The sequence below is a fragment of the Salmo salar genome, chromosome 14, assembly GCF_965601325.2.
Source record: "Salmo salar chromosome 14, fSalSal1, whole genome shotgun sequence".
In the NCBI taxonomy this organism is placed as follows: domain Eukaryota; kingdom Metazoa; phylum Chordata; class Actinopteri; order Salmoniformes; family Salmonidae; genus Salmo; species Salmo salar.
In genome coordinates this window covers 48,681,190-48,708,495 of record NC_138304.1, presented here as the reverse complement: position 1 = coordinate 48,708,495, position 27,306 = coordinate 48,681,190, and the positions used below count along the sequence as shown (strand labels likewise).

General features: G+C 43.9%; 1 protein-coding gene across 1 annotated transcript; it reads left to right on the top strand.

Annotated features, from left to right (window-relative positions):
* Nucleotides 1-8,119: 8,119 nt before the first annotated feature.
* On the top strand, nt 8,120-25,170 carry slc22a13a (solute carrier family 22 member 13a). The gene is made up of 10 exons (XM_014141432.3): nt 8,120-8,549; nt 8,658-8,761; nt 8,941-9,095; nt 9,239-9,407; nt 9,648-9,768; nt 10,819-10,913; nt 11,037-11,251; nt 22,594-22,702; nt 24,421-24,627; nt 24,849-25,170. The coding sequence occupies exons 1-10, from the start codon at nt 8,175-8,177 to the stop codon at nt 24,925-24,927; spliced, it is 1,629 nt and encodes a 542-aa protein (XP_013996907.1). The 5' UTR covers nt 8,120-8,174; the 3' UTR covers nt 24,928-25,170.
* Nucleotides 25,171-27,306: the final 2,136 nt, after the last annotated feature.

Genomic DNA, 27,306 nt, shown 5'->3' with positions numbered 1-27,306 from the left:
AACATGTTCCATAGCGCATAGGACCTCAGACTGGGGCAACGGTTCACCTTCCAACAGGACAATGATCCTAAGCACACAGCCAAGACAATGCAGGAGTGGCTTCGTTACAAGTCTCTGAATGTCCTTGAGTGGCCCAGCCAGAGCCCGGACTTGAACCCTATCGAACATCTCTGGAGAAACCTGAAAATAGCTGTGCAGCGACTTTCCCCATACTACCTGACAGACCTTGAGAGGATTTGCAGAAAAGAATGGGAGAATCTCCCCAAATACAGGTGTGCCTAGCTTTTAGCGTCATACCCAAGAAGACTCAAGGCTGTAATCTCTGCCAAAGTACTGAGTAAAGAGTCTGAATACTTATGTAAATGTGATATTTTCTAATTATTTTTTGTAAAAACCTTGTTTTTCCTTTTTCATTACGGGGTATTGTGTGCAAATTGATGAGGGGAGAAACGGTTTAATCAATTTTAGAAGAAGGCTGTAACGTAACAACATGTGGAAAACGTTAAGGGGTCGGAATACGTTCCTAATGCATACACATATATGTGTGTGTGTGTGTGTGTGTGTTTTTGTGTGTGTAAATATATTTATCGTATGTACATATATGGCCCATAAATATAACTTATTTTACATTGTTTAATAACCTTTAACGTATCACATCCTTTCTTCCTTTATTCATTCAGACAAACGGCCACAGGCTTGGGTTCAATAGCAGTCAGAATTGCTGGAATTCTGTCTCCAATGCTCAACATATTGGCCACATACCATTGGTCTATCCCCACTATTGTGTTCAGCAGCCTGTCATTGGTTGGTGGGGCTCTGCTCTTTCTGCTTCCTGAGACCAGGAGGACAGAACTACCTGACTCTACAGATGAGGCCGAGGGGAAGAGGTAGGTGGTACCAGAGGATATGTGAGGGAAGATGCACATACATAAGACTTGGCAGATCGTTTTTGCATTTGTAGGAATGCTGTGGAACTATAAGAGGGCAGGGGCGGAAATCCCGGGGGGGACGGGCGGGACACGACCCCCCCATCCTGGGAAAAATATGATTTGTCCCCCCCAATATATCACTGAAACATAACTATGTAATTTAAATAATATTAATAATACGCAATGAAAGCAATTGTGCTGATTATAGACACTTAATAGCGCGTTTTTAAGTTTCAAAAGATTGCAACCCCCCCACCCTTTGCCTCACAATGGTTTGATCCACTGCCAGTTCCTTAGCTTGCTAGGTAACAGAGGGGTCGTATCCACTGTCTGAAAGGCACTCAATGAACGTAACTGACGTGAGGTTAATCCAGTCAATCGCGCACACACACTAGCTGAATATGCAGAGCTAGCGCGCAAATATTAACTATTAAGCTAGCTAGTACCTATTCCATTTATGTGGCCTAGTCAAAGATGGAATCTTTGCTATCGTCAATTTATTCCAAGATCAGCATGCAGATGATGTAAGTTAGTGCTTCAAAGTCCCTGTGATGAGGTTAGTGATAAACTGGAGTCCAAACTGAACAGAACTACACTCTCTTCTACCATTGTCTTAAATATATTTAATGTTCTCGTTGCAAAAGCTAAATTGTCGCAGGGGAACTTTTATTTATTTATTTTATTTCACCTTTATTTAACCCGGGTAGCAAAGATTATAGCAAACACCACTGAAATGGAATTGGTGCTCGCGAGCTTTGCAAATTCAGCTATTGTTGGAAGCCAGCCAATATGAAACAAACTATTAAAATTACAAAAGGTTGCAGCATATGTTGTGTAAATGGTGAACTCATACAGCTGTCAACTCTTGTCATTTTAATCCGTTTCACATTTGCTAGCTACATTTTAGATCGAAGCCCAAATAGAATGATAAAAGATAAGATGATAGAAGCCCATCTCCTACTGTAAATAACCTACACACTGTGTGTGTGTGTGTAGCCAGCCAGCCAGCCAGCCAGGTAGAAAAATGGCAGAAAAATAAAAGACCGACATCAGAGTATTTTTCAGTACACCAAAACGCAAAGTAAGAACCCTAGTAGCCTAATATCTCAAAGACTAGTTGATAAAATGTTCATAAGAAAGAAATGAAATTCTAATGGAAATGTTTCACAATGATGTCATTAGGCAGAGCAGGCAACAGATGGCACACAGATAGCAGAGTTGGGGACAGATATGCAGGGACAGACTGGCAGAGACAGGGAGTCTCAGGTAAGTTTGTTGAGTCTTTGTTTGGCAACATTATGAAAGGTTCTCAATTTTTTTGACTTGTAAAATAGGAACATAATTGGAAAATGCCATGGATACCCCCACTCTCAACTTAAACTGGTGACTGAACTAAGATTTGTTAAAGGCAATGGTATTGCTATTGTGATTAGTTGTGTAGTTTTGGGTACCGGTAGTTAGGAGTACGGCAAACACCTTATTTCTTTGGTTCCTCAATATACATTTACCATATTACAATGTAGGCTATGTGTTACAGCACTACTTTTGGTGTCCCCCTCAGGAATTGCTCATGAGAAAATTTCATATAATTGTCCCCTCCAAAGTTGATATCAGATTTTCGCCCCTGTAAGAGGGTATTCGTTCATGTAACGGCTGTCTGTGGAAGTAGACCAAGGTGCAGCGGAGTTAGTGTTCATCTTGAGTTTTAATTTAAGAATGAACACGATACAACAAAATAAGAAAACCGACAGCCAAACAGTACGGTCAGGTGCAAGACACTAAACAGAAACAATCCCCCACAAAACCCAAAGGAAAAACAGGCTCCTTATGTGTGACTCCCAATCAGCAACAACGAACTACAGCTGTGCTTGATTGGGAGCCACACACGGCCCAAAACAAAGAAATACAAAAACATAGAAAGATGAACATAGAACACCCACCCAATGAAACACAATGGCCTAACCAAAATAAAGAACAAAAACCCCTCTCTATGGCCAGGGCGTTACAGTTCATATATGAGGCAGATGGAATAATCAAAATAAGTTACAAAGAAGTTGTTTAAGGATGTATAACTCTTTGTTGTCTTTTGAAGCTTGGTGTCATTGATATCTCCTTTTTCCTGTAGAAATGTGACTATCGCCATGAAGATAGAAAAAGGCTGCAAAGTGGATGATTATGACTATGAAAAATCTACCAAATTATAAAGTCATGTTTATGTAAGTATTTTTTCTGGGTACATTTATTTTCAAGGCTTAGTTAGTAAGACTGTTGTAACACCAAGGTTACAACAAGACTTGTTGTAACACCAAGGTTGTGAATTTGATTCCTGGATGGGCCACATAACTTGCTGTTTTTAACTTTTTTTGAATTACTTTACTCTTTTGTAACTCTTATTACTGGCTAAATGGATCAAAAACATACGAAAAAAGTGTCTACTAAATGAACATGTTATTATTATTATATTTGAATTTAAATTCATTTGCAGTGTATCAAGAAATCCAATGATATATATACACCATTACTCACATTTGTATAAAAAAACGGACTATCACCCATGTTACCCAATGAATCTGTAAATATTGTTAGGAAACCACCGAGCCAGCCTACTGCTAACTTTATAGTCGCAGTGTCCAGGGGTCCTATAGGTCTGGTTAAATAATCTGTATCCTGATTGAATGTGTGTATTTATGTGAGAAGTAAAAGTATGCAGATCAGGTGTTGAATGCATGTGCCCCAGGAGATAGCAAACTCTGGATCCAGGGCCAGTTCCTGATTAGTAGTTTAGTTATGTTTAGTTATTTTCACAATGGTTGGTGACAAAAATAAACATATTCAAAATAACTTTTTTGGGGGGGGGGGGGAAACAAAACGAAGGATTTAACAACCCAAACACAGGAAGTCCCGTCAGACCCAAGGGGCTACATTCAAGCCTCACTGAAGTGTCTGCCAGTCACTGATTGCCCAGAGCTGATCAACTTATCATCAAGCGTTGATATTTCAATCAGCTGTGTAATGCCAAGGCAAAAAAAAACAAAATGTGTACCCCTTTTGGTCCCCAGGACCAGGATTGAGAAACACTATTCACAATTGTTTCAGATAACTTTTTTTTTATTTGCTACGTCACGTGAAATTGCCGTACTGTCTACCTGTCGGGTTGCCAAGATTGTTTACAATAAATAGCTTATTTTTTCTTTTTTTATACAAACAGGTAACTTTGTCATCTCAATTCTTACATTCAGCAGCTACCCAGATCATTAACTTAAAATTAAAACTAAAAAGTATTATATTCAGAGGTCCAACCCTCTGTAAGTCATCCTTGCTGTTCCACAATAATGTTTTCTGACTGAATAAAACCCAAAGAGCATTCCTACTGTACAATAAGCTAATTAAATGGAAGAGACTTTATGTCCCAGCTTATTCAACTACAGTTCTTAGAAGGCACCTGCCAAGTGACAAGTGAGCTTTATAGTATCTGTAAAGAATCATCAGTCGACTAGTTAAAAACATGTCATTACTCAGCCGTACTGTAGAGAACCCCATCACAGTCACCCTCTCTGGCCCTGGGACACACTCACAAAACACTCTGTGACTTCTAACTCCTGCAGAAGGCGCTCCTCCCCCGCTGGAGCCTAGCACACAGAGGGGTTTGAAACTATCTTTCCTTACATCAGGCACTAGCCAAACCCAGTGGTTTCTTGTTGCCAGGGGCCGTTACCACACGTGGAGTCAGCCAATCACAGGCAGGTCATCTAGGGTCTCTGATCCTCCTCCCAGTCTTCAGCAAGCAATGGTAGAGTGAGGAGCTACCTCAGAAACCTCTGCCCTGTATACCAACAACTGGGCCACAACCAATAGACCTTTCTCTTACAGCCCTGGACACTCACAACAGATGCAAGTTTTAGTGTGTTACTGACCTATGTTAGTGGACTCTGGACAGGCAAATTATGTCTAGTTGTACCGTACGCTTGTTCAGGAATTCACATTTCAATTCTCAAAGCCACTTGTCAATCTGGCAGATCAGGAACAGTGTTTTACTTACCCGAAGATTATGGTCACTTGCCCAGAAAATTCATTTGGCTGTTTACATTCTCACATGACAAAAGTGTAAAAGTTTTTCACTCCAACAAAACTCCCTTATCCTGGTGGAACCAGATTGATCAGTGTTCACGCAGCTATCAGGTTGGTTTAACCAGGCTAGAAATCCTCAGGGGTAGAATCAAAAATATGTTTTACTGGAATTGGTTGGAGTTGAACTTTTTTGATATAAGTTAGGTCTAAAAAGTAAAATGCTGATAGCTAATAAGATACGACACATTAAGCCAACAGTATCTAAGTCACAGATTTGGACTATAAAAAGGATTTTCCTTAGCATATGAAGGATTATTACATTTACATTTACGTCATTTAGCAGACACTCTTATCCAGAGCGACTTACAAATTGGTGCATTCACCTTATGATATCCAGTGGAACAACCACTTTACAATAGTTTATCTATATATTTCTTTTTGGGGGGGAGGGGTTAGAAGGATTACTATATCCTATCCCAGGTATTCCTTAAAGAGGTGGGGTTTCAGGTGTCTACGGAAGGTGGTGATTGACTCCGCTGTCCTGGCATCGTGAGGGAGCTTGTTCCACCATTGGGGTGCCAGAGCAGCGAACAGTTTTGACTGGGCTGAGCGGGAACTGTGCTTCCACAGCGGTAGGGGGACCAGCAGGCCAGAGGTGGATGAACGCAGTGCCCTTGTTTGGGTGTAGGGCCTGATCAGAGCCTGAAGGTACGGAGGTGCCGTTCCCCTCACAGCTCCGTAGGCAAGCACCATGGTCTTATAGCAGATGCGAGCTTCAACTGGAAGCCAGTGGAGTGTGCGGAGGAGCGGGGTGACGTGAGATAACTTGGGAAGGTTGAACACCAGACGGGCTGCGGTGTTCTGGATGAGTTGTAGGGGTTTAATGGCACAGGCAGGGAGCCCCGCCAACAGGGAGTTGCAGTAATGCAGACGGGAGATGACAAGTGCCTGGATTAGGACCTGCGCCGCTTCCTGTGTAAGGCAGGGTCGTACTCTGCGAATGTTGTATAGCATGAACCTACAGGATCGGGTCACCGCCTTGATGTTAGCGGAGAATGACAGGGTGTTGTCCAGGGTCACGCCGAGGCTCTTAGCACTCTGGGAGGAGGACACAATGGAGTTGTCCACCGTGATGGCGAGATCATGGAAAGGGCAGTCCTTCTCCGGGAGGAAGAGCAGCTCCGTCTTGCCGAGGTTCAGGTTGAGGTGGTGATCCGTCATCCACACTGATATGTCTGCCAGACATGCAGAGAAGCGATTCGCCACCTGGTTATCAGAAAGGGGAAAGGAGAAGATTAATTGTGTGTCGTCTGCGTAGCAATGATAGGAGAGACCATGTGAGGATATGACAGAGCCAAGTGACTTGGTGTATAGCGAGAATAGGAGAGGGCCTAGAACTGAGCCCTGGGGGACACCAGTGGTGAGAGCACATGGTGCGGAGACGGATTCTCGCCACGCCACCTGGTAGGAGCGACCTGTCAGGTAGGACGCAATCCAAGAGTGAGCCGCGCTGGAGATACCCAACTCAGAGAGGGTGGAGAGGAGGATCTGATGGTTCACAGTATCAAAGGCAGCAGATAGGTCTAGAAGGATGAGAGCAGAGGAGAGAGAGTTAGCTTTAGCAGTGCGGAGAGCCTCCGTGACACAGAGAAGAGCAGTCTCAGTTGAATGACCAGCCTTGAAACCTGACTGATTTGGATCGAGAAGGTCATTCTGAGAGAGATAGCAGGAGAGCTGGCCAAAGACGGCACGTTCAAGAATTTTGGAGAGAAAAGAAAGAAGGGATACTGGTCTGTAGTTGTTGACATCGGAGGGATTGAGTGTAGGTTTTTTGAGAAGGGGTGCAACTCTCGCTCTCTTGAAGACGGAAGGGACATAGCCAGCGGCCAAGGATGAGTTGATGAGCGAGGTGAGGTAAGGGAGAAGGTAGCGGAACACCTGCTCCAATATCCAATGATAGGCGTGGCGCGAATGACAAATTCCTCAAAAATACAAAAACTTCCATTTTTCAAACATATGACTATTTTACAGCATTTTAAAGACAAGACTATCCTTTATCTAACCACACTGTCCGATTTCAAAAAGGCTTTACAGCGAAAGCAAAACATTAGATTATGTCAGCAGAGTACCCAGCCAGAAATAATCAGACACCCATTTTTCAAGCTAGCATATAATGTCACAAAAAACTAAACCACAGCTAAATGCAGCACTAACCTTTGATGATCTTCATCAGATGACACGCCTAGGACATTATGTTATACAATACATGCATGTTTTGTTCAATCAAGTTCATATTTATATCAAAAACCAGCTTTTTACATTAGCATGTGACGTTCAGAACTAGCATTACCCCCGCAAACTTCCGGTGAATTTACTAAATTACTCACGATAAACGTTCACAAAAAACATAACAATTATTTAAAGAATTATAGATACAGAACTCCTCTATGCACTCGCTATGTCCGATTTTAAAATAGCTTTTCGGTGAAAGCACATTTTGCAATATTCTGAGTAGATAGCCCAGCCATCACGGCTAGCTATTTTGACACCCACCAAGTTTAGCCCCGACCAAACTCCGATTTACTATTAGAAAAGTTTGATTACCTTTGGTCTTCTTCGTCAGAATGCACTCCCAGGAATGCTACTTCAATAACAAATGTTGGTTTGGTTCAAAATAATCCATAGTTATATCCAAATAGCGGCGTTTTGTTCGTGCGTTCAAGACACTATCCGAAGTGTAAATAAGGGTCATGCGCACGACGGATTTCGTGACAAAAATTTCTAAATATTCCATTACCGTACTTCGAAGCATGTCAACCGCCTGTCCTCCCAAATTAAGGTCCCACCAACCTCCTGTGGTAAATTGTATAATGTTGATATGCTTTAGTCATTTTTAAACTCCTAAGCGGTATTACAGTGCAACTAAAATATTTTGGTGCAAAACATTTACATATAAAAAAAAAAGTAGAATAACTAGGGAACGGACGGTGCAGAAAGGTTATATTCCTTCTAACTGTTCTTCTTAAAAAATCCTGTTGCTACACATGCTGAATCATGGTTGCTGAATGACTGTGGGAAAGTAAAGTTAAACATTAATTGATCTTGCATAAAGGCTTCTCTGACAAAGCACCTTCTTTCTGGAGCTACTCAAGCAGAGAATTGCTTTAATTCTTGAACATGGCTGATTTTGGCGAGATCCTGAGGACCATTGGAGACTTTGGATTATTCCAGAAGCTCATACTATTTGGACTATGCTTCCCGAATCTTGTCCTGCCTTTCCACCTGGCCAGTTTGATTTTCATCCAGTCAGACCCTGAGCGCCACTGTAACACTGACTGGATACTTAGAGCTGGTTCCAATCTGAGCAGTGAGGAACAGCTGAATCTGACCGTGCCCCGGCAGGAGGATGGAACCTTCAGTAGGTGCCTGATGTTTACCCCTGTAGACTGGGACATTGACACCATCAGGGAGCATGGACTCAATCAGACCACTGACTGCCAGAATGGATGGGTGTATAACAATATAGTGTATGAAGCCACCATAGTCACTGATGTAAGTAGGACTAGATGAGTGTTGGGGATGTTTTTTTACTAAACATAAGACTGTATATTGTCATGTCATTAATGAGCTTGTATGTTATCAGATTTTATTTTCTTGCAGTTTGATCTTGTCTGTGGCAAAGCTAACGTTATCGGACTTGCACAAACTGTGTTCATGGCTGGCATTCTTCTTGGTTCACTCTTGTTTGGACCTTTTGCTGAATCGTAAGCACACTTGAAGTTGTGAATAACATGTCCTGTACTTCTTGGTTTCTTTCTTTCTCTTTGTAAAAAAAACACCACAAAACATAAACAACTAAATCAAGAGGAACATTCATCAAAACTTCAAAAGGATGTTTCAAACCGTTTTAACCAACACAGTTTTCTCACTTTTTCTCTTCCAGATTTGGTCGCCAACGAGCAACTCAGATACCCATAGTTACTATGCTCATTTTTACTGTAACGACAGGCTTGTCTCCAAACTTTTATTTGTATATGGCATCCCAGTTTTTAGTAGGGGTCGCATATGGTGGATTTCGAATCAACTGCATTGTATTAGGTAAAGTGACATCCATTTCAAATAGACTATGCTCTACAATAAAATTTAAAAAAGAACATGAGATAACAGAACTCAGTCAATGATTTGTCAGTCAGCCGGTCATATTAAGTTGTTTAACATTATTACATGTTCCTTCCACACAGCAACTGAATGGGTCGGAGTGACAAAACGTTCTTATGCATCTTGTTTGAGTCAGATGTTCGGTGGAGTTGGCCAGTGCATTCTTGCTGGCCTGATCTTCTTCATCCGAGACTGGAGACTTGCTCAGTTTGTCATGGTTGCACCAATAGCAGTGGTCGCCGTATACATATGGTGTGTACACGTGTCGTCTTTAACCAATATTAAAACGGATCATTTTAATCCATAGAGGCAATACACATCCCACAACGGAAACTATTAAAACTGATGAAGACCTTAGGGATATTACAAAGCGAAGCAGAAGCACCACAACTTGATACAATTCTTACCAGCATTACAGCACCCAAACTGAATAATAATGATTATCAATATTATTTATAATTGTAAAATTGTCTGCCTGTTCTGTGTTTCCAGGTTTATTCCTGAATCAGCCAGGTGGTTATTGGATCAGGGGAAAACAGAGGAAGCTAAGAAGTTGATACTCAGGGTAGCAGCCATCAACAAACGCACAGTTCCAGACACTATTCTAGAGAAGGTAACGTGCATGAATTAGGAATTGGTATAAAGGTCAGGGAGCTGGCCAACCATTGCTTGCCAGTGCTGTGGTAAGATAGTGTAAAATCCTGAATTTGAAGAATTTATCTGCACTTGTTAGCTAGCTAGCTAGCCAGACAGTTGTAGAGGAAATAACACATACATTTTTCAAATTAACTGCCAATATGCCAACATTCCATTCGAACAATGCTGTCAATCCACAGCCATACATTGGCTGAAATCAGTTGATGATTGGATGCAGACAAGTTTTCAATGAAACAAGTACTGATATTGTATCATATAATAGCACTCATAACTTTCCAAGAAAACAAACATTTAGACATTTATGGTCTGTTTATATGTATATATTTGAGAGGCTATTTATACAGACAATTGGCATACAACTTGTGTAAACTGTATTTATAATTATATGGCAGTATTTTAGGTTGACAATAATTAGATTACACAATTTCTGATATCACATGCCTTATTTGGCTGTTTTCGCTGCATAACATGTAGAAGTTGTCCCTTTTCAGGTTTAGAGGAAGTGACCGCTAAATGCTAACTCCCGTTCGCATAAGCTGGTTAGCATAGCTAGCATTCAGAAATCAGTGGTGGAAGTCAAAGTCGTTTTTAACTGTAATGCAGTTGGTTGGTAATGATGACATGAACATGTGTTGGGGTTGACATGCGTACAATAATTATACTCTGATTTTTATCTCAACATAGTGTGAAATGTACATATAAACAATAGCCTAAATGTAAGCACATTTTGCTGGTGGGCAATGAGGCAACTCATGATCTTTCTCTCACGGCCCTTTTCCCCATGCGTTTCCATGGCAATTCCATTGTTTTACTCGAGTTTGATTGACCTCTTAACCGCATCTATGACTGCTGTTTTCAACCCATTCTGGAACTTTGAAGGTTTATGACATAGGCCCTCTAGTAATTTAACAGGATCTCTATGGTAAAGTGTGACACATGAGTCTTTGGAAGCTGAGATTCAAGTGTCTTTAATTATTCATTTCTGTAAAAGATAACTCTATTCCAGATAGCTGAGAAGAAAGTTGTTCGGAAGGGAGGCATACTCATTCTCATCAGATCTCATGTACTTAGGAAATACTTCTTAACAATTACTCTTGCATGGTAAGTACTTTATTAACTCTTAATAATTTAATATCTCATATTGGCCAACTTCCAACCCATACTAAATCTCATCATGACAAACAAATGTGATCTCTGTTTTTGTGTGTCTCTCTGAACTCCCAGGATCTCGTTAAACCTCTCCTACTACTGTCTGTCCTTCAACGTTGGGAACTTTGGCCTGGACATCTTCTTGACACAGCTCATGTTCGGACTCACAGAGATACCAGGTCATATACTCTGCATCTTTATACTTGAATATTTGGGGAGGAAGATATCCTTAATGTCCACCCTTCTGACTGGCGGATTCACATGCTTCCTAATCCTGGCTGTTCCACAAGGTAAAGTTCCAACTGGAATAGATTTGAAATGTTTTGTCATTTAGTAGATGCTCTTATGCAGAGCGAGTTGCAATTCCCTTAACATAGTATTTATCAGAAAAGTCAGTGCTTGTGGGAAAAGAGAAGTGTTTTTTCATTGTATTGTTTTTTGGGGAGGGTGCCGTGAGAGTTATTGAATATACTCTTCAAAGAGGTAATGTTTCAGACTTCAGACGTTTTTGAAAGATGGGCAGAGACTCTGCTGTCCCTGACTTTAGGGGTAACCTTGTTCCATCATTGGTGTGCCAGGACAGAAAAGAGATTTGACTGGGCTGAGCGGGAGCTGTCCTCCTGTAGGGGTGGGAGAGCCAAAAGACCAGAGTGCTCAGGTTGGGATGTAGGATTTGAACATAGCCTGAAGGTAAGGAGGTGCACCTCTTGCTGCTGCGTGGGTAAACACCAGGGTCTTGAAAATTATGTGAGCATCGTCTGGAAGCCAGTGGAGTATGCCGAGGAGCGGGGTGACATGAGAGAACTTAGGACGGTTGAACCCTAGGCGGGCTGCGGAAGTAGTCTAGACGGGTGATGAAATATGCCTGGATTGGAAAATGTGCTGCTTCCTGTGTGAGGAAAGGTCATTATCTACGGATGTTAATGGCCATGAACCTGCAGGAGCGAGTCACTACTTTGATGTTTGCAGAGGACAACAGGGTGTCTGGGAGAGGTCTTGAATGGAGAGGATGGAGAGGTCTTGGATGGAGAGGTCTTGGATGGAGAGGTCTTGGAGCGGGCATGCCTTTGCCTGGATGAAGAGCAGCTCCGTTTTGTCGAGGTTGAGCTTGAAGTGGTGGGCCAACATCGAAACTGAGATACTGTATCTGCCAGGCAAGCAGAGAAGCGTGTCGCCACCTGGGTGTCCCAAGGGAGCAAGGAGAAAAGTAGTTGATTGCCATTGGCAAAGCAGTGATAGGAGAGACCATGTGAGGATATGACCGAGCAAAGTATACAAAACATTAGGAACACCTTCCTAATATTGAGTTGGACCCCCTTTTGCCCTCAGAACAGCCTCAATTTGTTGGGGCATGGACTCTACCAGGTTTCGAATGCGTTCCACGGGGATGCTGGCTCATGTTGACTCCAATGCTTCCCACAGTTATGTCAAATTTGCTTGATGTCCTTCGGGTGGTGGACCTTTCTTGATACACACAGGAAACTGATGAGCGTTAAAAACAAACAGCAGCTTTGCAGACAATCCATGTCTCAATTGTCTCAATACTTTAAAGACAAGACTCTCCTTTATCTAACCACATTGTCCGATTTCAAAAAGGCTTTACAACGAAAGCAAAACATTAGATTATGTCAGGAGAGTACCCTCCCAAAAATAATCACACAGCCATTTTCAAAGCAAGCATATATGTCACAAAAACCAAAACCACAGCTAAATGCAGCACTAACCTTTGATGATCTCCTAGGAAATTATGTTATACAATAAATGTATGTTTTGTTCAATCAAGTTCATATTTCTATCAAAAACCAGCTTTTTACATAAGCATGTGATGTTCAGAACTAGCATACCCACCGCAAACTTCCGGTGAATTTACTAAATTACTCAAGCATGTCAAACGCTGTTTAACCTCTCTAGGGAAGGTGGGACGAAATCGTCCCACCTTCGTAACAGCCAGTGGAATCCTGTGGCGCGTTATTCAAATACCTTAGAAATGCTATTACTTCAATTTCTCAAACATATGACTATTTTACACCATTTTAAAGACAAGACTCTCGTTAATCTAACCACACTGTCCGATTTCAAAAAGGCTTTACAACGAAAGCAAAACATTAGATTATGTCAGCAGAGTACCCAGCCAGAAATAATCAGACACCCATTTTTCAAGCTAGCATATAATGTCACATAAACCCAAACCACAGCTAAATGCAGCACTAACCTTTGATGATCTTCATCAGATGACAATCCTAGGACATTATGTTATACAATACATGCATGTTTTGTTCAATCAAGTTCATATTTATATCAAAAACCAGCTTTTTACATTAGCATGTGACGTTCAGAACTAGCATACCCCCGCAAACTTACGGTGAATTTACTAAATTACTCACGATAAACGTTCACAAAAAAACATAACAATTATTTTAAGAATTATAGATACAGAACTCCTCTATGCACTCGCTATGTCCGATTTTAAAATAGCTTTTCGGTGAAAGCACATTTTGCAATATTCTAAGTAGATAGCCCGGCATCACAGGGCTAGCTATTTAGACACCCACCAAGTTTAGCCCTCACCAAAGTCAGATTTACTATAAGAAAAATGTTATTACCTTTGGTGTTCTTCGTCAGAATGCACTCCCAGGACTTCTACTTCAATAACAAATGTTGGTTTGGTTCAAAATAATCCATAGTTATGTTCAAATATCCACTGTTTTGTTCGTGCGTTCAAGACACTATCCGAAGTGTAAATAAGGGTGACGCGCCCGACGCGTTTCGTGACAAAGAATTTCTAAATATTCCATTACCGTACTTCGAAGCATGTCAACCGCTGTTTAAAATCAATTTTTATGCCATTTTTCTCGTAAAATAGCAATAATATTCCGACCGGGAATCTGTGTTTTAGTACAAAGAGAGAGAAAATAAAAACATGGGGTCGCCTCGTGCACGCGCCTCAGTCTCATTGTCCTCTGATAGACCACTTACCAAAGGCGCTAATGTTTTTCAGCCAGGGGCTGCCTCGACATCATTCAGCTTTTTCCCGGGTTCTGAGAGCCTATGGGAGCCGTAGGAAGTGTCACATTACAGCAAAGATCCTAAGTTTTCAATAAAAAGAGTCAAGAAGCCCAAGGAATGGTCAGAGAGGGCACTTCCTGTACAGAATCTTCTCAGGTTTTTGCCTGCCATATGAGTTCTGTTATACTCACAGACACCATTCAAACAGTTTTAGAAACTGTAGGGTGTTTTCTATCCAAAGCCAATAATTATATGCATATTCTAGTTTCTGGGCAGTAGTAATAACCAGATTAAATTGGGTACGTTTTTCATCCGGCCGTGTAAATACTGCCCCCTAGCCCTAACAGTTTAAAATCAATTTTTATGTGATTTTTCTGGTAAAATAGCGATAATATTCCGACCGGGAGACGTCTTTTTCGTTCAATGACTGAAAATGTAAAATGGACTCTTCACGTGCACGCACGCGCCGGTCTCATTGTTCTCAGATCGACCACTATCCAAATGCGCTACTGTTTTTCAGCCAGGGACAGCAAAGTCATCGTTCAACATTCTGACGCCTTCTGAGAGCCTATGGGAGCCTTAGAAAGTGTCACGTTACAGCAGAGATCCTCTGTTTTCAATAAAGAGGCTATAGAAGGCCAAGAAATGGTCAGAGAGGGCACTTCCTGTACAGAATCTTTTCAGGCTTTGGCCTGCCATATGAGTTCTGTTATACTCACAGACACCATTCAAACCGTTTTAGAAACTTTAGGGTGTTTTCTATCCAAATCAAACAATTATATGCATATTCTAGTTTCTGGGCAGTAGTAATAACCAGATTAAATCGGGTACGTTTTTTATCCGGATGTGAAAATACTGCCCCCTTCCCTAGAGAGGTTAAATCATTTCGTAACATTCATTTCACGCTGTACGTCAGGCTGGTCTGTAGAGTTTAAAAACCATTTTCTGCCATGTAGCCACCAATCCACGCTGTATGGTCTCAGTACAACGTTTCTAACCATTTCAAGGTGTGGACTGTGGCCTCACATCTTTTTGGTCTATATGTTAATTCTTAGCGAGTCCTTTTAAGCACTCTGACCAAATAGGGCGTTCCGTCATGCTGACACGAACTCTGAGCTCACTTCGGCGTGGCTACTGACTGGGCACAAGTTTATATGAAAAACAACTATCTCATTTAGAAAGCTAAAATCACGTTGCTACCTTCAGAAAAATATTCTCATATTTAATCATATATTTTATACCACCTTTAGATGTAAACTTGATACGAAGAACGCATACACTTTCCGAGTTACAGTCACTTTGTCATACCATCCTTAATGACATCACAAAATAATAAACCATATGACTGGATTATTCTTTAGATCACCACGGACCATTCTTAATATTCTTACCTCATGAATATTGTTCCAAAGTTCATTCTTTGGCCGTTAGAGTTTTGGGCAGCAAAGATCTTCTGTAGACAAAGGGATTTATTTCCCAATACTGCAGGGCAAGAAAGAGAAAGTTTCTGCTAACTATTTATGACCGGCTGTTAGTCATAAAACCGAAGTCTGGCTATCTGTCAGCCATGTGCCAAGCTGATCTGACCCTTTTAATCCTCACCAAGGAGAGAGAGTCATGACACTACATTGTAGAAAAATAGTGAAGACATCAAAACTATGAAATAACACATATGGAATCATGTAGTAACCCCCAAAAATGTTTAAACAAATCAAAATACATTTTAGATTTTAGTTTCTTCAAAGTAGCCACCCTTTGCCTTGATGACAGATTTGCACACTCCATGTGACACTACAGGTGACTACCTCATTGTCAGACGATTGCTAGGAGTGGTGGTAGGAGTCAGGCGCAGAGAGCAGAGGTACGGAACTTTGTGTTTATTTAGATTAAAAAAACACAACACGAACAACGCCAACACAAACGGCGTGGAAAAAATGCCAAGTGCCCAAAACAGGTGCACAGCCAGCATACAATATCACAGTCGTAAATCGCCAGCACATCCAATGACAAAAAACACAACCTGACACTAAAATAATCCCGCACAACACTGGGCGGGCTAACCAGGCTTAAATAACCAAAATCAAAAGACAAATGAGGAACAGGTGCAAACAATAAGACAAACCAAACGAAAAGGAAAAAAGGATCAGCGGCGGCTAGTAGGTCGGTGACGACGACCGCGAGGGCGACCCGGAGGACGAGGCGCAGGGCGATCCCCATGAAGGCGGTGGAACTCCCTCAGTAGTGGGGGGTCCAAAATGTCCCTCCTGGGTACCCAGCACCTCTCCTCCGCGCCGTACCCCTCCCAGTCGACGAGGTACTGTAGGCCCCCCCCCCCCCCCGAAGTCTGGAGTCCAGAATGGCGCATATTTTATACGCCGGGGACCCCCCAATGTCCAGCGGGGGTGGAGGAACCTCCGGCACCTCACCTTCCTGCATGGGACCAGCCACCACCGGCCTGAGGAGAGACACATGAAACGAGGGGTTAATACGGTAGTAAGATGGAAGTTGTAACCGGTAACACACCTCGTTTATCCTCCTCAGGACTTTAACCTCTATGGGCTAGGTGGGACGCTAGCGTGCCACCCGTGGTGCACTCCATCAACAGCAGGTGCATTTCAAGAGCGGCAAATTTGAATCCAAATAAATGTCAAAATTCAAATTTTTCAAACATACAACTATTTTACACCCTTTGAAAGATAAACATCTCCTTAATCTAACCACATTTTACGATTTCAAAAAGGTTTTACGGCGAAAGCATAAATTTAGAGTATGTTAGGACAGTACATTTACAAGAGTTGTGTGTAATGTTTTGTCAAGTCAAAGACAGGGTCACCAAAACCATAAAACCAGCTAAAATGATGCACTAACCTTTTACAATCTCCATCAGATGACACTCCTAGGACATTATGTTAGACAATGCATGCATTTTTAGTTCTATCAAGTTCATATTTATATCCAAAAACAGCGTTTTACTATGGCATTGATGTTGAGGAAATCGTTTCCCTCCAATAACCGGCAGGCAAGTCAGCGTCACAAATTAAATAATTAAAATTAGAAAACATTGGTAAAATATTATATTGTCATTTAAAGAATTATAGATTTACATCTCTTGAACGCAATCAACTTGCCAGATTTAAAAATAACCTTACTGGGAAATCACACTTTGCAATAATCTGAGCACTGCGCCCAGAAAAATACGCGTTGCGATACAGACTAGACGTCATGTTGGGGAGATCTAAAATCGAAAATACTATGTAAATAATCCATTACCTTTGATTCTCTTCATCAGATGTCACTTCCAGGTATCACAGGTCCATAACGAATGTAGTTTTGTTCAAAAAGCTCATCATTTATGTCCAAAAATCTCTGTCTTGTTAGCACATGATCTAAGCCAGCCGGACTTCTCGTCATGAACGAGGGGAAAAAATATATTTACGTTCGTTCAAACATGTCAAACGTTGTATAGCATAAATCATTAGGGCCTTTTTTAACCAGAACATGAATAATATTCAAGGTGGACGAATGCATACTCTTTTATAACGTATTGGAACGAGGGTACCCAACATGAACTCGCGCGCCAGGTGTCTAATGGGACATCATCGTTCCATGGCTCTTGTTCGGTCAGATCTCCCTCCAGAAGACTCAAAACACTTTGTAAAGGCTGGTGACATCTAGTGGAAGCAATAGGAAGTGCCAAAATATTCCTCAGCCCCTGTGTTTTTCAATGGGATAGGTTTAAAGTCAATACAACACATCAGGTATCCACTTCCTGTCAGAAAATGTCTCAGGGTTTTGCCTGCCAAATGAGTTCTGTTATACTCACAGACACCATTCAAACAGTTTTAGAAACTTTAGAGTGTTTTCTTCTATCCATATATAATAAGTATATGCATATTCTAGTTACTGGGTAGGATTAGTAACCAGATTAAATCGGGTACATTTTTTTATCCAGATGTGCAAATGCTGCCCCCTAGCCCTAACAGGTTAAACGGCCCTACACACTGCGGGCCCAGCTTCCGACAGGGCAAGCGGAGGGGCAGGTTTCTAGCCGAGAGCCAGACTCGATCCCCTGGTGCAAACACAGGGGTCTCACTGCGGTGCTGGTCAGCGCTCTTCTTCTGCCGTCCACTCGCCTTTGTAAGTGCGTCTTGGACGGCTCTCCAGGTGTCCTTCGAGCGCTGCACCCAATCCTCCACCGCAGGAGCCTCGGTCTGGCTCTGGTGCCATGGAGCCAGGACCGGCTGGTAGCCCAACACGCACTGGAACGGTGACATGTTGGTTGATGAGTGCCGTAGAGAATTTTGGGCTATTTCTGCCCATGGCACGTATCTCGCCCATTCTCTGGGCCGGTCCTGGCAATACGTCCTTGGAAACCTACCCACCTCTTGGTTCACCCTCTCCACCTGCCCATTGCTCTCGGGGTGGAAACCCGAGGTCAGGTTGACCGAGACCCCCAAACGTTCCATGAACGCCCTCCAAACTCTGGACGTGAACTGGGGACCCCGATCAGAAACGATGTCCTTGGGCACCCCATAGTGCCGGAAGACATGGGTAAACAGGGCCTCCGCAGTCTGCAGAGCCGTAGGGAGACCGGGCAACGGGATGAGACGACAGGACTTCGAGAACCGATCCACAACGACCAGGATAGTGGTGTTCCCCTGAGATACGGGAAGGTCAGTGAGGAAGTCCACTGACAAGTGTGACCACGGCCGCTGTGGAACGGGGAGGGGGTGTAATTTCCCTCTAGGCAGGTGTCGAGGAGCCTTGCTCTGAGCACACACCGAGCAGGAGGAAACATAAAACCGCACATCCTTACCCAAGGTGGGCCACCAGTACTTCCCCCTCAGGTTCCGCACTGTCCTCTCGATCCCAGGGTGACCCGAAGAGGGGAGATTATGGGCCCATCGAATCAATCGATCACGGAGACCAAGCGGTATGTACTGAACACCTGCCAGACACTGCGATGGTGCAGGTTCTGACCGTAACGCCCGCTCGATCTCCGCGTCCAACTCCCATACCACCGGAGCTACCAAACACGACGCCGGAAGAATGGGAGCCGGATCGATGGCCCTCTCCTCGGTGTCATATAGGCGGGACAGTGCGTCGGCCTTCGTGTTCAGTGAACCTGGCCGATAAGAGATCGTGAACCGGAAACGGGTAAAGAACATGGCCCACCTGGCCTGACGCGGATTCAGTCTCCTAGCTGCCCGGATGTACTCGAGATTACGGTGGTCAGTCCAGATGAGGAAAGGGTGCTTTGCCCCCTCAAGCCAATGTCTCCACACCTTCAGAGCCTTGACCACAGCTAACAACTCCCTGTCCCCCACGTCATAGTTCTGCTCCGCCGGCCCTAGCTTCCTAGAAAAGAAAGCGCACGGGCGGAGTTTGGGTGGCGTGCCCGAGCGCTGGGATAGCACGGCCCCCACCCCAGTCTCGGACGCGTCCACCTCCACTATGAATGCCAAAGAGGGATCCGGATGAGCCAGCACTGGAGCGACGGTAAACAGCTCCTTCAGGCGACTGAACGCTCTGTTCGCCTCTGCTGACCAGCGCAAGCGCGCCGGACCCCCCTTCAGCAGTGAGGTAATGGGAGCAGCAACTTGACCAAAGCCCCGGATAAACCTCCGGTAGTAATTGGCAAACCCTAAAAACCGCTGCACCTCCTTTACCGTGGTCGGAGTCGGCCAATTACGCACGGCTTTAACGCGGTCATCCTCCATCACCACCCCCGGGGTGGAAATGCGATACCCCAGGAAGGAAACGGCTCGTTTGAAAAACTCACATTTCTCAGCCTTGACGTACAGGTCATTCTCCAGCAGTCGCCCAAGCACCTTGCGCACCAGGGAGACATGCGCGGCGCGGGTGGCGGAATAAATCAGGATGTCGTCAATATACACCACCACCCCCTGTCTGTGCAGGTCCCTGAGAATCTCGTCAACAAAGGATTGAAAGACGGCTGGAGCATTCTTTAACCCGTACGGCATGACGAGGTACTCATAGTGGCCCAATGTGGTACTGAATGCGGTTTTCCACTCGTCTCCTCCCCGGATACGCACCAGATTGTACGCGCTCCTGAGGTCCAGTTTCGTGAAAAAACGCGCACCGTGAAATGATTCCACCGCCGTAGCGATGAGAGGTAGTGGGTAACTGAACCCTACTGTGATGGAATTTAGACCTCGATAATCAATGCACGGACGCAACCCTCCATCCTTTTTCTTCACGAAAAAGAAACTCGAGGAGACGGGTGACATGGAGGGCCGAATATACCCCTGTCTCAGAGATTCCGTGACATATGTCTCCATAGCCAACGTCTCCTCCTGTGACAATGGGTACACGTGACTCCTGGGAAGTGCAGCGTTTACCTGGAGATTTATCACGCAATCCCCTCGTCGATGAGGTGGTAATCGGGTCGCCCTCTTTTTACAGAAGGCGATAGCCAAATCGGCATATTCTGAGGGAATGCGCACAGTGGAAACCTGGTCTGGACTCTCCACCGTCGTCGCACCGATGGAAACTCCCTTACACCTGCCTGAGCACTCCTCTGACCACCCTCTGAGAGCCCCCTGTCTCCACGAAATATTAGGATTGTGATTGGCCAGCCAGGGAATCCCCAGCACCACCGGAAACGCAGGAGAATCAATGAGGAAGAGACTAATCCGTTCCCCATGATCCCCCTGCGTTACCATGTCCAGTGGCACCGTGGCCTCCCTGACCAGTCCTGACCCTAATGGTCGGCTATCTAAGGAGTGCACGGGGAAAGGTTGGTCCAACGACACCAGGGGAATCCCTAGCCTTAATGCGAGCCCACGATCCATAAAGTTTCCAGCTGCGCCTGAATCGACTAGCGCCTTATGCTGGAAAGAGGGAGAAAACAAGGGGAAAGTTACTAAAACGAACATGTGACCAACAGGGAGCTCTGGGTGAGGTTGGTGCTTACTCACCTGAGATGGACGAGGAGTGCTCCGCCTGCCATCCCGATTCCCAGAGGAGCTCCCCCAGCATCGGTCGGTAGTGTGTCCTCTCCGACCACACTGGATACAAGGGGAGCCTCCTCCTCCGGTTCCCCTGGACGCGGCCCCCCCTAGCTCCATAGGTATGGGAGCTGGAGGACCTGGAGGTGGAACCAACAGGGCCCCGTCTGGATGCCCGCGCGCAGCCAGCAGATTGTCAAGACGAATGGACATGTCGATTAGTTCGTCTAGTGACAGGGTAGTGTCCCGACAGGCTAGCTCACGGCGGACGTCCTCCCGGAGGCTACACCGATAGTGGTCCATCAGGGCCCTGTCGTTCCACCCCGCTCCAGCAGCCAAGGTCCGGAACTCCAGAGCAAAGTCCTGTGCGCTCCTCGTCTCCTGACGCAGGTGGAACAGCCGTTCACCCGCCGCCCGGCCTTCTGCTGGGTGGTCAAACACGGCCCGGAACCGGCGGGTGAACTCGGGGTAGTGATCCCTTGCCGAGTCTGGGCCATACCACACTGCGTTGGCCCACTCCAGGGCACGTCCCGTTAAGCAGGAGACGAGGACGCTTACGCTCTCCTCTCCCGAGGGAGCTGGATGAACGGTAGCCAGGTACAAATCCAACTGTAGCAGGAACCCCTGGCACCCAGCCGCCGCTCCATCGTACTCCCTGGGGAGAGCCAGGCGTAGGGCTCCGGGTCCGGACGTCGGTGGAGGGGTAGATGGTGGAGGGGGATTTGGTGCTGGGGATGCGGTAGGGAGGCCACTCCTCTCCCATCGGTCCATCCTCTCCATCATCTGCTCCATCGCTGAGCCGATTCGGTGGAGGATGGTTGGTATGGTGAAGGACCCGTTCCTCCATCGATGGGAGAGGAGGGGACTCTGCTCCTGCTGACTCCATAGTTGGTGCGGGATTCTGTCAGACGATTGCTAGGAGTGGTGGTAGGAGTCAGGCGCAGAGAGCAGAGGTACGGAACTTTGTGTTTATTTAGATAAAAAAAACACAACACGAACAACGCCAACACAAACGGCGTGGAAAAAATGCCAAGTGCCCAAAACAGGTGCACAGCCAGCATACAATATCACAGTCGTAAATCGCCAGCACATCCAATGACAAAAAAACACAACCTGACACTAAAATAATCCCGCACAACACTGGGCGGGCTAACCAGGCCTAAATAACCAAAATCAAAAGACAAATGAGGAACAGGTGCAAACAATAAGACAAACCAAACGAAAAGGAAAAAAGGATCAGCGGCGGCTAGTAGGTCGGTGACGACGACCGCCGAGCGCCGCCCGAGCAGGCAGGGGAGCCACCTTCGGTGGGATTCGTGACACTCATGAAGCTAGTTGAGAGAATGCCAAGAGTGTGAAAAGCTGTCATCAAGGCAAAGGGTGGCTACTTTAAAGAATGTCAAATATAAAATACATTTTTATTTGTTTAACACTTTTTACTACATGATTCCATATGTGTTATTTCATAGTTTTTGTCATCACTATAACATTATTCTACTATGTAGAAAATGGTAAAAATAAAGAAATATCCTGGTATGAGTAGGTGTATCCAAACTTTTGACTGGTACTGTACATAAAAATTCTACAGAGGCAGTGGACTGATCATACAGAGATGAGAAAACATGTTGATGTGCAGTATGTTAACTCTATTTTAGACAACGCCGTTGCTATTACTGCTCTTGCTACTGCTGGGCGGTTTTTCATGAACAATGCTGGATCCATATGCAACGTCTATGTTCAGGAGCTGTTTCCCACCTCTGTTAGGTAAGAACTATATATTTCTATATACATGTATACAGTCCCCTTCACTTTTTTTGTGAAGGGGTCATTCTTACTCTAAACTTGATTTAAAAAAAAAGATCAATCATCAATCTACACACAATACTCAATAATGACAAAGCAAAAAATTAAATATATATATACCGTATTTACATAAGTATTCAGACCCTTTGCTATGAGACTCGAAATTGAGCTTAAGTGCATCCTGTTTCCATTGATCATCCTTGAGATGTTTCTACATCTGGACTGGAGTCCACCTGTGGTAAATTCAATTGATTGGACATGATTTGGAAAGGCACACACCTGTCTATATAAGGCCGACAGTGCAAAAACCAAGCCACGAGGTCGAAATAATTGTCTGTAGAACTTCGAGACAGGATTGTGTTGACGCACAGATCTGGGGAAGGGTACCAAAAAATTTATGCAGCATTGAAGGTCCCCATGAACACAGTGGCTTCCATCATTCTTAAATGGAAGAAGTTTGGAACCACCAACACTCTTCCTAAAGCTGGCAGCCCGGCCAAACTGAGCAATAGGGGGAGAAGGGCCTTGGTCAGGGAGGTGACCAATAACCCGTTGGTCACTCTGACAGAGCTCCAGAGTTCCTTTGTGGAGATGGGAGAACCTTCCAGAAGAATAACCATCTCTGCAGCAGTCTGCCAATTAGGCGTTTATGGTAGAGTGGCCAAATGGAAGCCACTCCTCAGTAAAAGGCACATGACAGCCCACTTGGAGTTTGCCAAAAGGCACATAAAGGACCCTCAGACCATGAGAAACAAGAGTCATTGATCTGTTGAAACCAAGATTGACCTCTTTGGCCTGAATGCCAAGCATCATGTCTGGAGGAAACCAGGCATGCTCATCACCTGGCCAATACCATCCCTACGGTGAAGCATGTTGGTGGCAGCATCATGCTGTGGGGATGTTTTTCAGCGGCAGGGACTGGGAGACCAGTAAGGATCGAGGGAAAGATGAATGGAGGATAGTACAGAGAGATCCTTGATGAAAACCTGCTCCATAGCGCTCAGGACCTCAGACTGGGGCAAAGGTTCACCTTCCAACAGGACAATGACCCTAAGCACACAGCCAAGACAATGCAGGAGTGGCTTTGTTACAAGTGTCTGAATGTCCTTGAGTGGCCCAGCCAGAGCCTGGACTTGAACCCTATCGAACATCTCTGGAGAGACCTGAAAATAGCTGTGCAGCAACTTTCCCCATCCTACCTGACAGAGCTTGAGAGGATTTGCAGAAAAGAATGGGAGAATCTCCCCAAATACAGGTGTGCCTAGCTTTTAGCGTCATACCCAAGAAGACTCAAGGCTGTAATCTCTGCCAAAGTACTGAGTAAAGAGTCTGAATACTTATGTAAATGTGATATTTTCAATTTTTATTTTTTATTTTTTTTAAACCTTGTTTTTCCTTTTTAATTATGGGGTATTGTGTGCAAATTGATGAGGGGAAAAAACTGTTTAATCAATTTTAGAAGAAGGCTGTAACGTAACAACGTGGGAAAAGTTAAGGGGTCTGAATACGTTCCGAATGCATACACATATATATGTGTGTGTGTGTGTGTGTGTGTTTGTGTGTGTATAAATATATTAATCTTATATATACATGTACAGATAAGGCCCATAAATATAACTTCTTTTACATTGTTTAATAACCCTTAATGTATCACATCCTTTGCTCCTTCATTCATTCAGACAGACGGCCACAGGCTTAGGCTCAATAGCGATCAGAATTGCTGGAATGCTGTCTCCAATGCTCAACATATTGGCCACATACCATTGGTCTATCCCCACTATTGTGTTCAGCAGCCTGTCATTGGTTGGTGGGGCTCTGGTCTTTCTGCTTCCTGAGACCAGGAGGACAGAACTACCTGACTCTACAGATGAGGCCGAGGGGAAGAGGTAGGTGGTACCAGAGGATATGTGAGGAAAGATGCACATACATAAGACTTGGCAGATCGTTTTTGCATTTGTAGGAATGCTGTGGAACTATAAGAGGGTATTCGTTCATATATGAGGCAGATGGAATAATCAAAATAAGTTACAAAGAAGTTGTTTAAGGATGTATAACTCTTTGTTGTCTTTTGAAGCTTGGTGTCATTGATATCTCCTTTTTCCTGTAGAAATGTGACTATCGCCATGAAGATAGAAAAAGGCTGCAAAGTGGATGATTATGACTATGAAAAATCTACCAAACTATAAAGTCATGTTTATGTTAGTCTTTTTTCTGTGTAAATTTATTTCGAAGGATTAGTTAGTAAGACAGTTGGCTGGTGCATGGTTGTTGTAACACCAAGGTTGTGAATTTGATTCCTGGATGGGCCACATAACTTGCTGTTTTTAACTTTGGCTAAGATAATTTTTTTGAATTACTTTACTCTTTTTGTAACTCTTATTACTGGCTAAATGGATCAAAAACGTACAATAAAGTTTCTACTAAATCAACATATTATTATTATTATTATTATATTTGAATTTAAATACATTTGCAGTGTATCAAGGAATCCAATGATATATACACCATTACTCACATTTGAATAAAAAAACAGACTATCACCCATCTTAACCAATGAATCTGTAAATATTGTTAGGAAACCACCGAGCCAGCCTACTGCTAACTTTATAGTCGCAGTGTCCAGGGGTCCTATAGGTCTGGCTAAATAATCTGTATCCTGATTGAATGTGTGTATTTATGTGAGAAGTAAAAGTATGCAGATCAGGTGTTGAATGCATGTGTCCCAGGAGATAGCAAACTCTGGATCCAGGGCCAGTACCTGTTTAGTAGTTTAGGTAGGTTTAGTTATGTTCACAATGGTTGGTGACAAAAATAAACATATTCAAAATAACTTTTTTTGTTGTTGGGGGGGGGGGGACAAAACGAAGGATTTAACCACCCAAACACAGGAAGTCCCGTCAGACCCAAGGGGCTACATTCAAGCCTCACTGAAGTGTCTGCCAGTCACTGATTGCCCAGAGCTGATCAACTTATCATCAAGCGTTGATATTTCAATCAGCTGTGTAATGCCAAGGCCCCAGGACCAGGATTGAGAAACACTATTCACAATTGTTTCAGATAACTTTTTTTTAATTTGCTACGTCACATGAAATTGCCGTACTGTCTACCTGTCGGGTTGCCAAGATTGTTTACAATAAATAGCTTATTCTTTCTTTTTTTATACAAACAGGTAACTTTGTCATCTCAATTCTTACATTCAGCAGCTACCCAGATCATTAACTTAAAATTAAAACTAAAAAATATTATATTCAGAGTCGTCCTTTCTGTTCCACATTCACGTTTTTTCCTCTGACTGAATAAAACCCAAAGAGCATTCCTTCTGTACAATAAGCTAATTAAATGGAAGTGACTTTATGTCCCAGCTTATTCAACTACAGTTCTATGAAGGCACCTGCCAAGTGACAAGTGAGGTTTATAGTATCTGTAAGGAATCATCAGTCGACGGTCGACTGGCAACAACATGTCATTACTCAGCCGTACTGTAGAGAACCCCATCACAGTCACCCTCTCTTGCCCTGGGACACACTCACAAAACACTCTGTGACTTCTAACTCCTGCAGAAGGCGCTCCTCCCCCGCTGGAGCCTAGCACACAGAGGGGTTGGAAACTATCTTTCCTTACATCAGGCACTAGCCAAACCCAGTGGTTTCTTGTTGCCAGCGGCCCTTACCACACGTGGAGTCAGCCAATCACAGGCAGGTCATCTAGGGTCTTTGATCCTCCTCCCAGTCTTCAGCAAGCAATGGTAGAGTGAGGAGCTACCTCAGAAACCTCTGCCCTGTATACCAACAACTGGGCCACAACCAATAGACCTTTCTCTTACAGCCCTGGACACTCACAACAGATGCATGTTTTAGTGTGTTACTGACCTATGAAAGTGGACTCTGGACAGGCACCTGATGTCTAATTGTACCGTACGGTTGTTCAGGAATTCACATTTAAATTCTCAAAGCCACTTGTCCATGGAGCAGTGATTGGGGACATTGCCCTGTGTAGGGTGCCGTCTTTCGGATGGGACGTTATACGGGTGTCCTGACTCTCTGTGGTCACCAAAGATCCCATGGCACTTATTGTAAGAGTAGGGGTGTTAACCCCGGTATCCTGGCTAAATTCCCAATCTGGCCCTCATACCATCACGGTCACCTAATTATCCCCAAATTAAAATTGGCTCATTCATCTCCTCTCCTCTCCCCTGTAACTATTCCCCAGGTTTTTGCTGTAAATGAGGATGTGTTCTCAGTCAACTTACATGGTAGAATAACGGTTAAATAAAAATACAACACACTAGGCCGACACTATCTAAGTCACAGATTTGGACTATAAGAATGATTTTCCTTAGCATATGAAGGATTATCTCACTCTTGTAAAGATCTTCACAGCAAAACATTCAGATTGGGGGTTTGTTACATTGCATGGGGCGGCAGGGTAGCCTAGTGATTAGAGTGTTGGGCTAGTAACCAAAAGGTTGCAAGTTTGAATCCCCAAGCTGACAAGGTACAAATCTGTCATTCTACCCTTGAACAAGGCAGTTAACCTGTTCCTAGGCTGTCATTGAAAATAAGAAT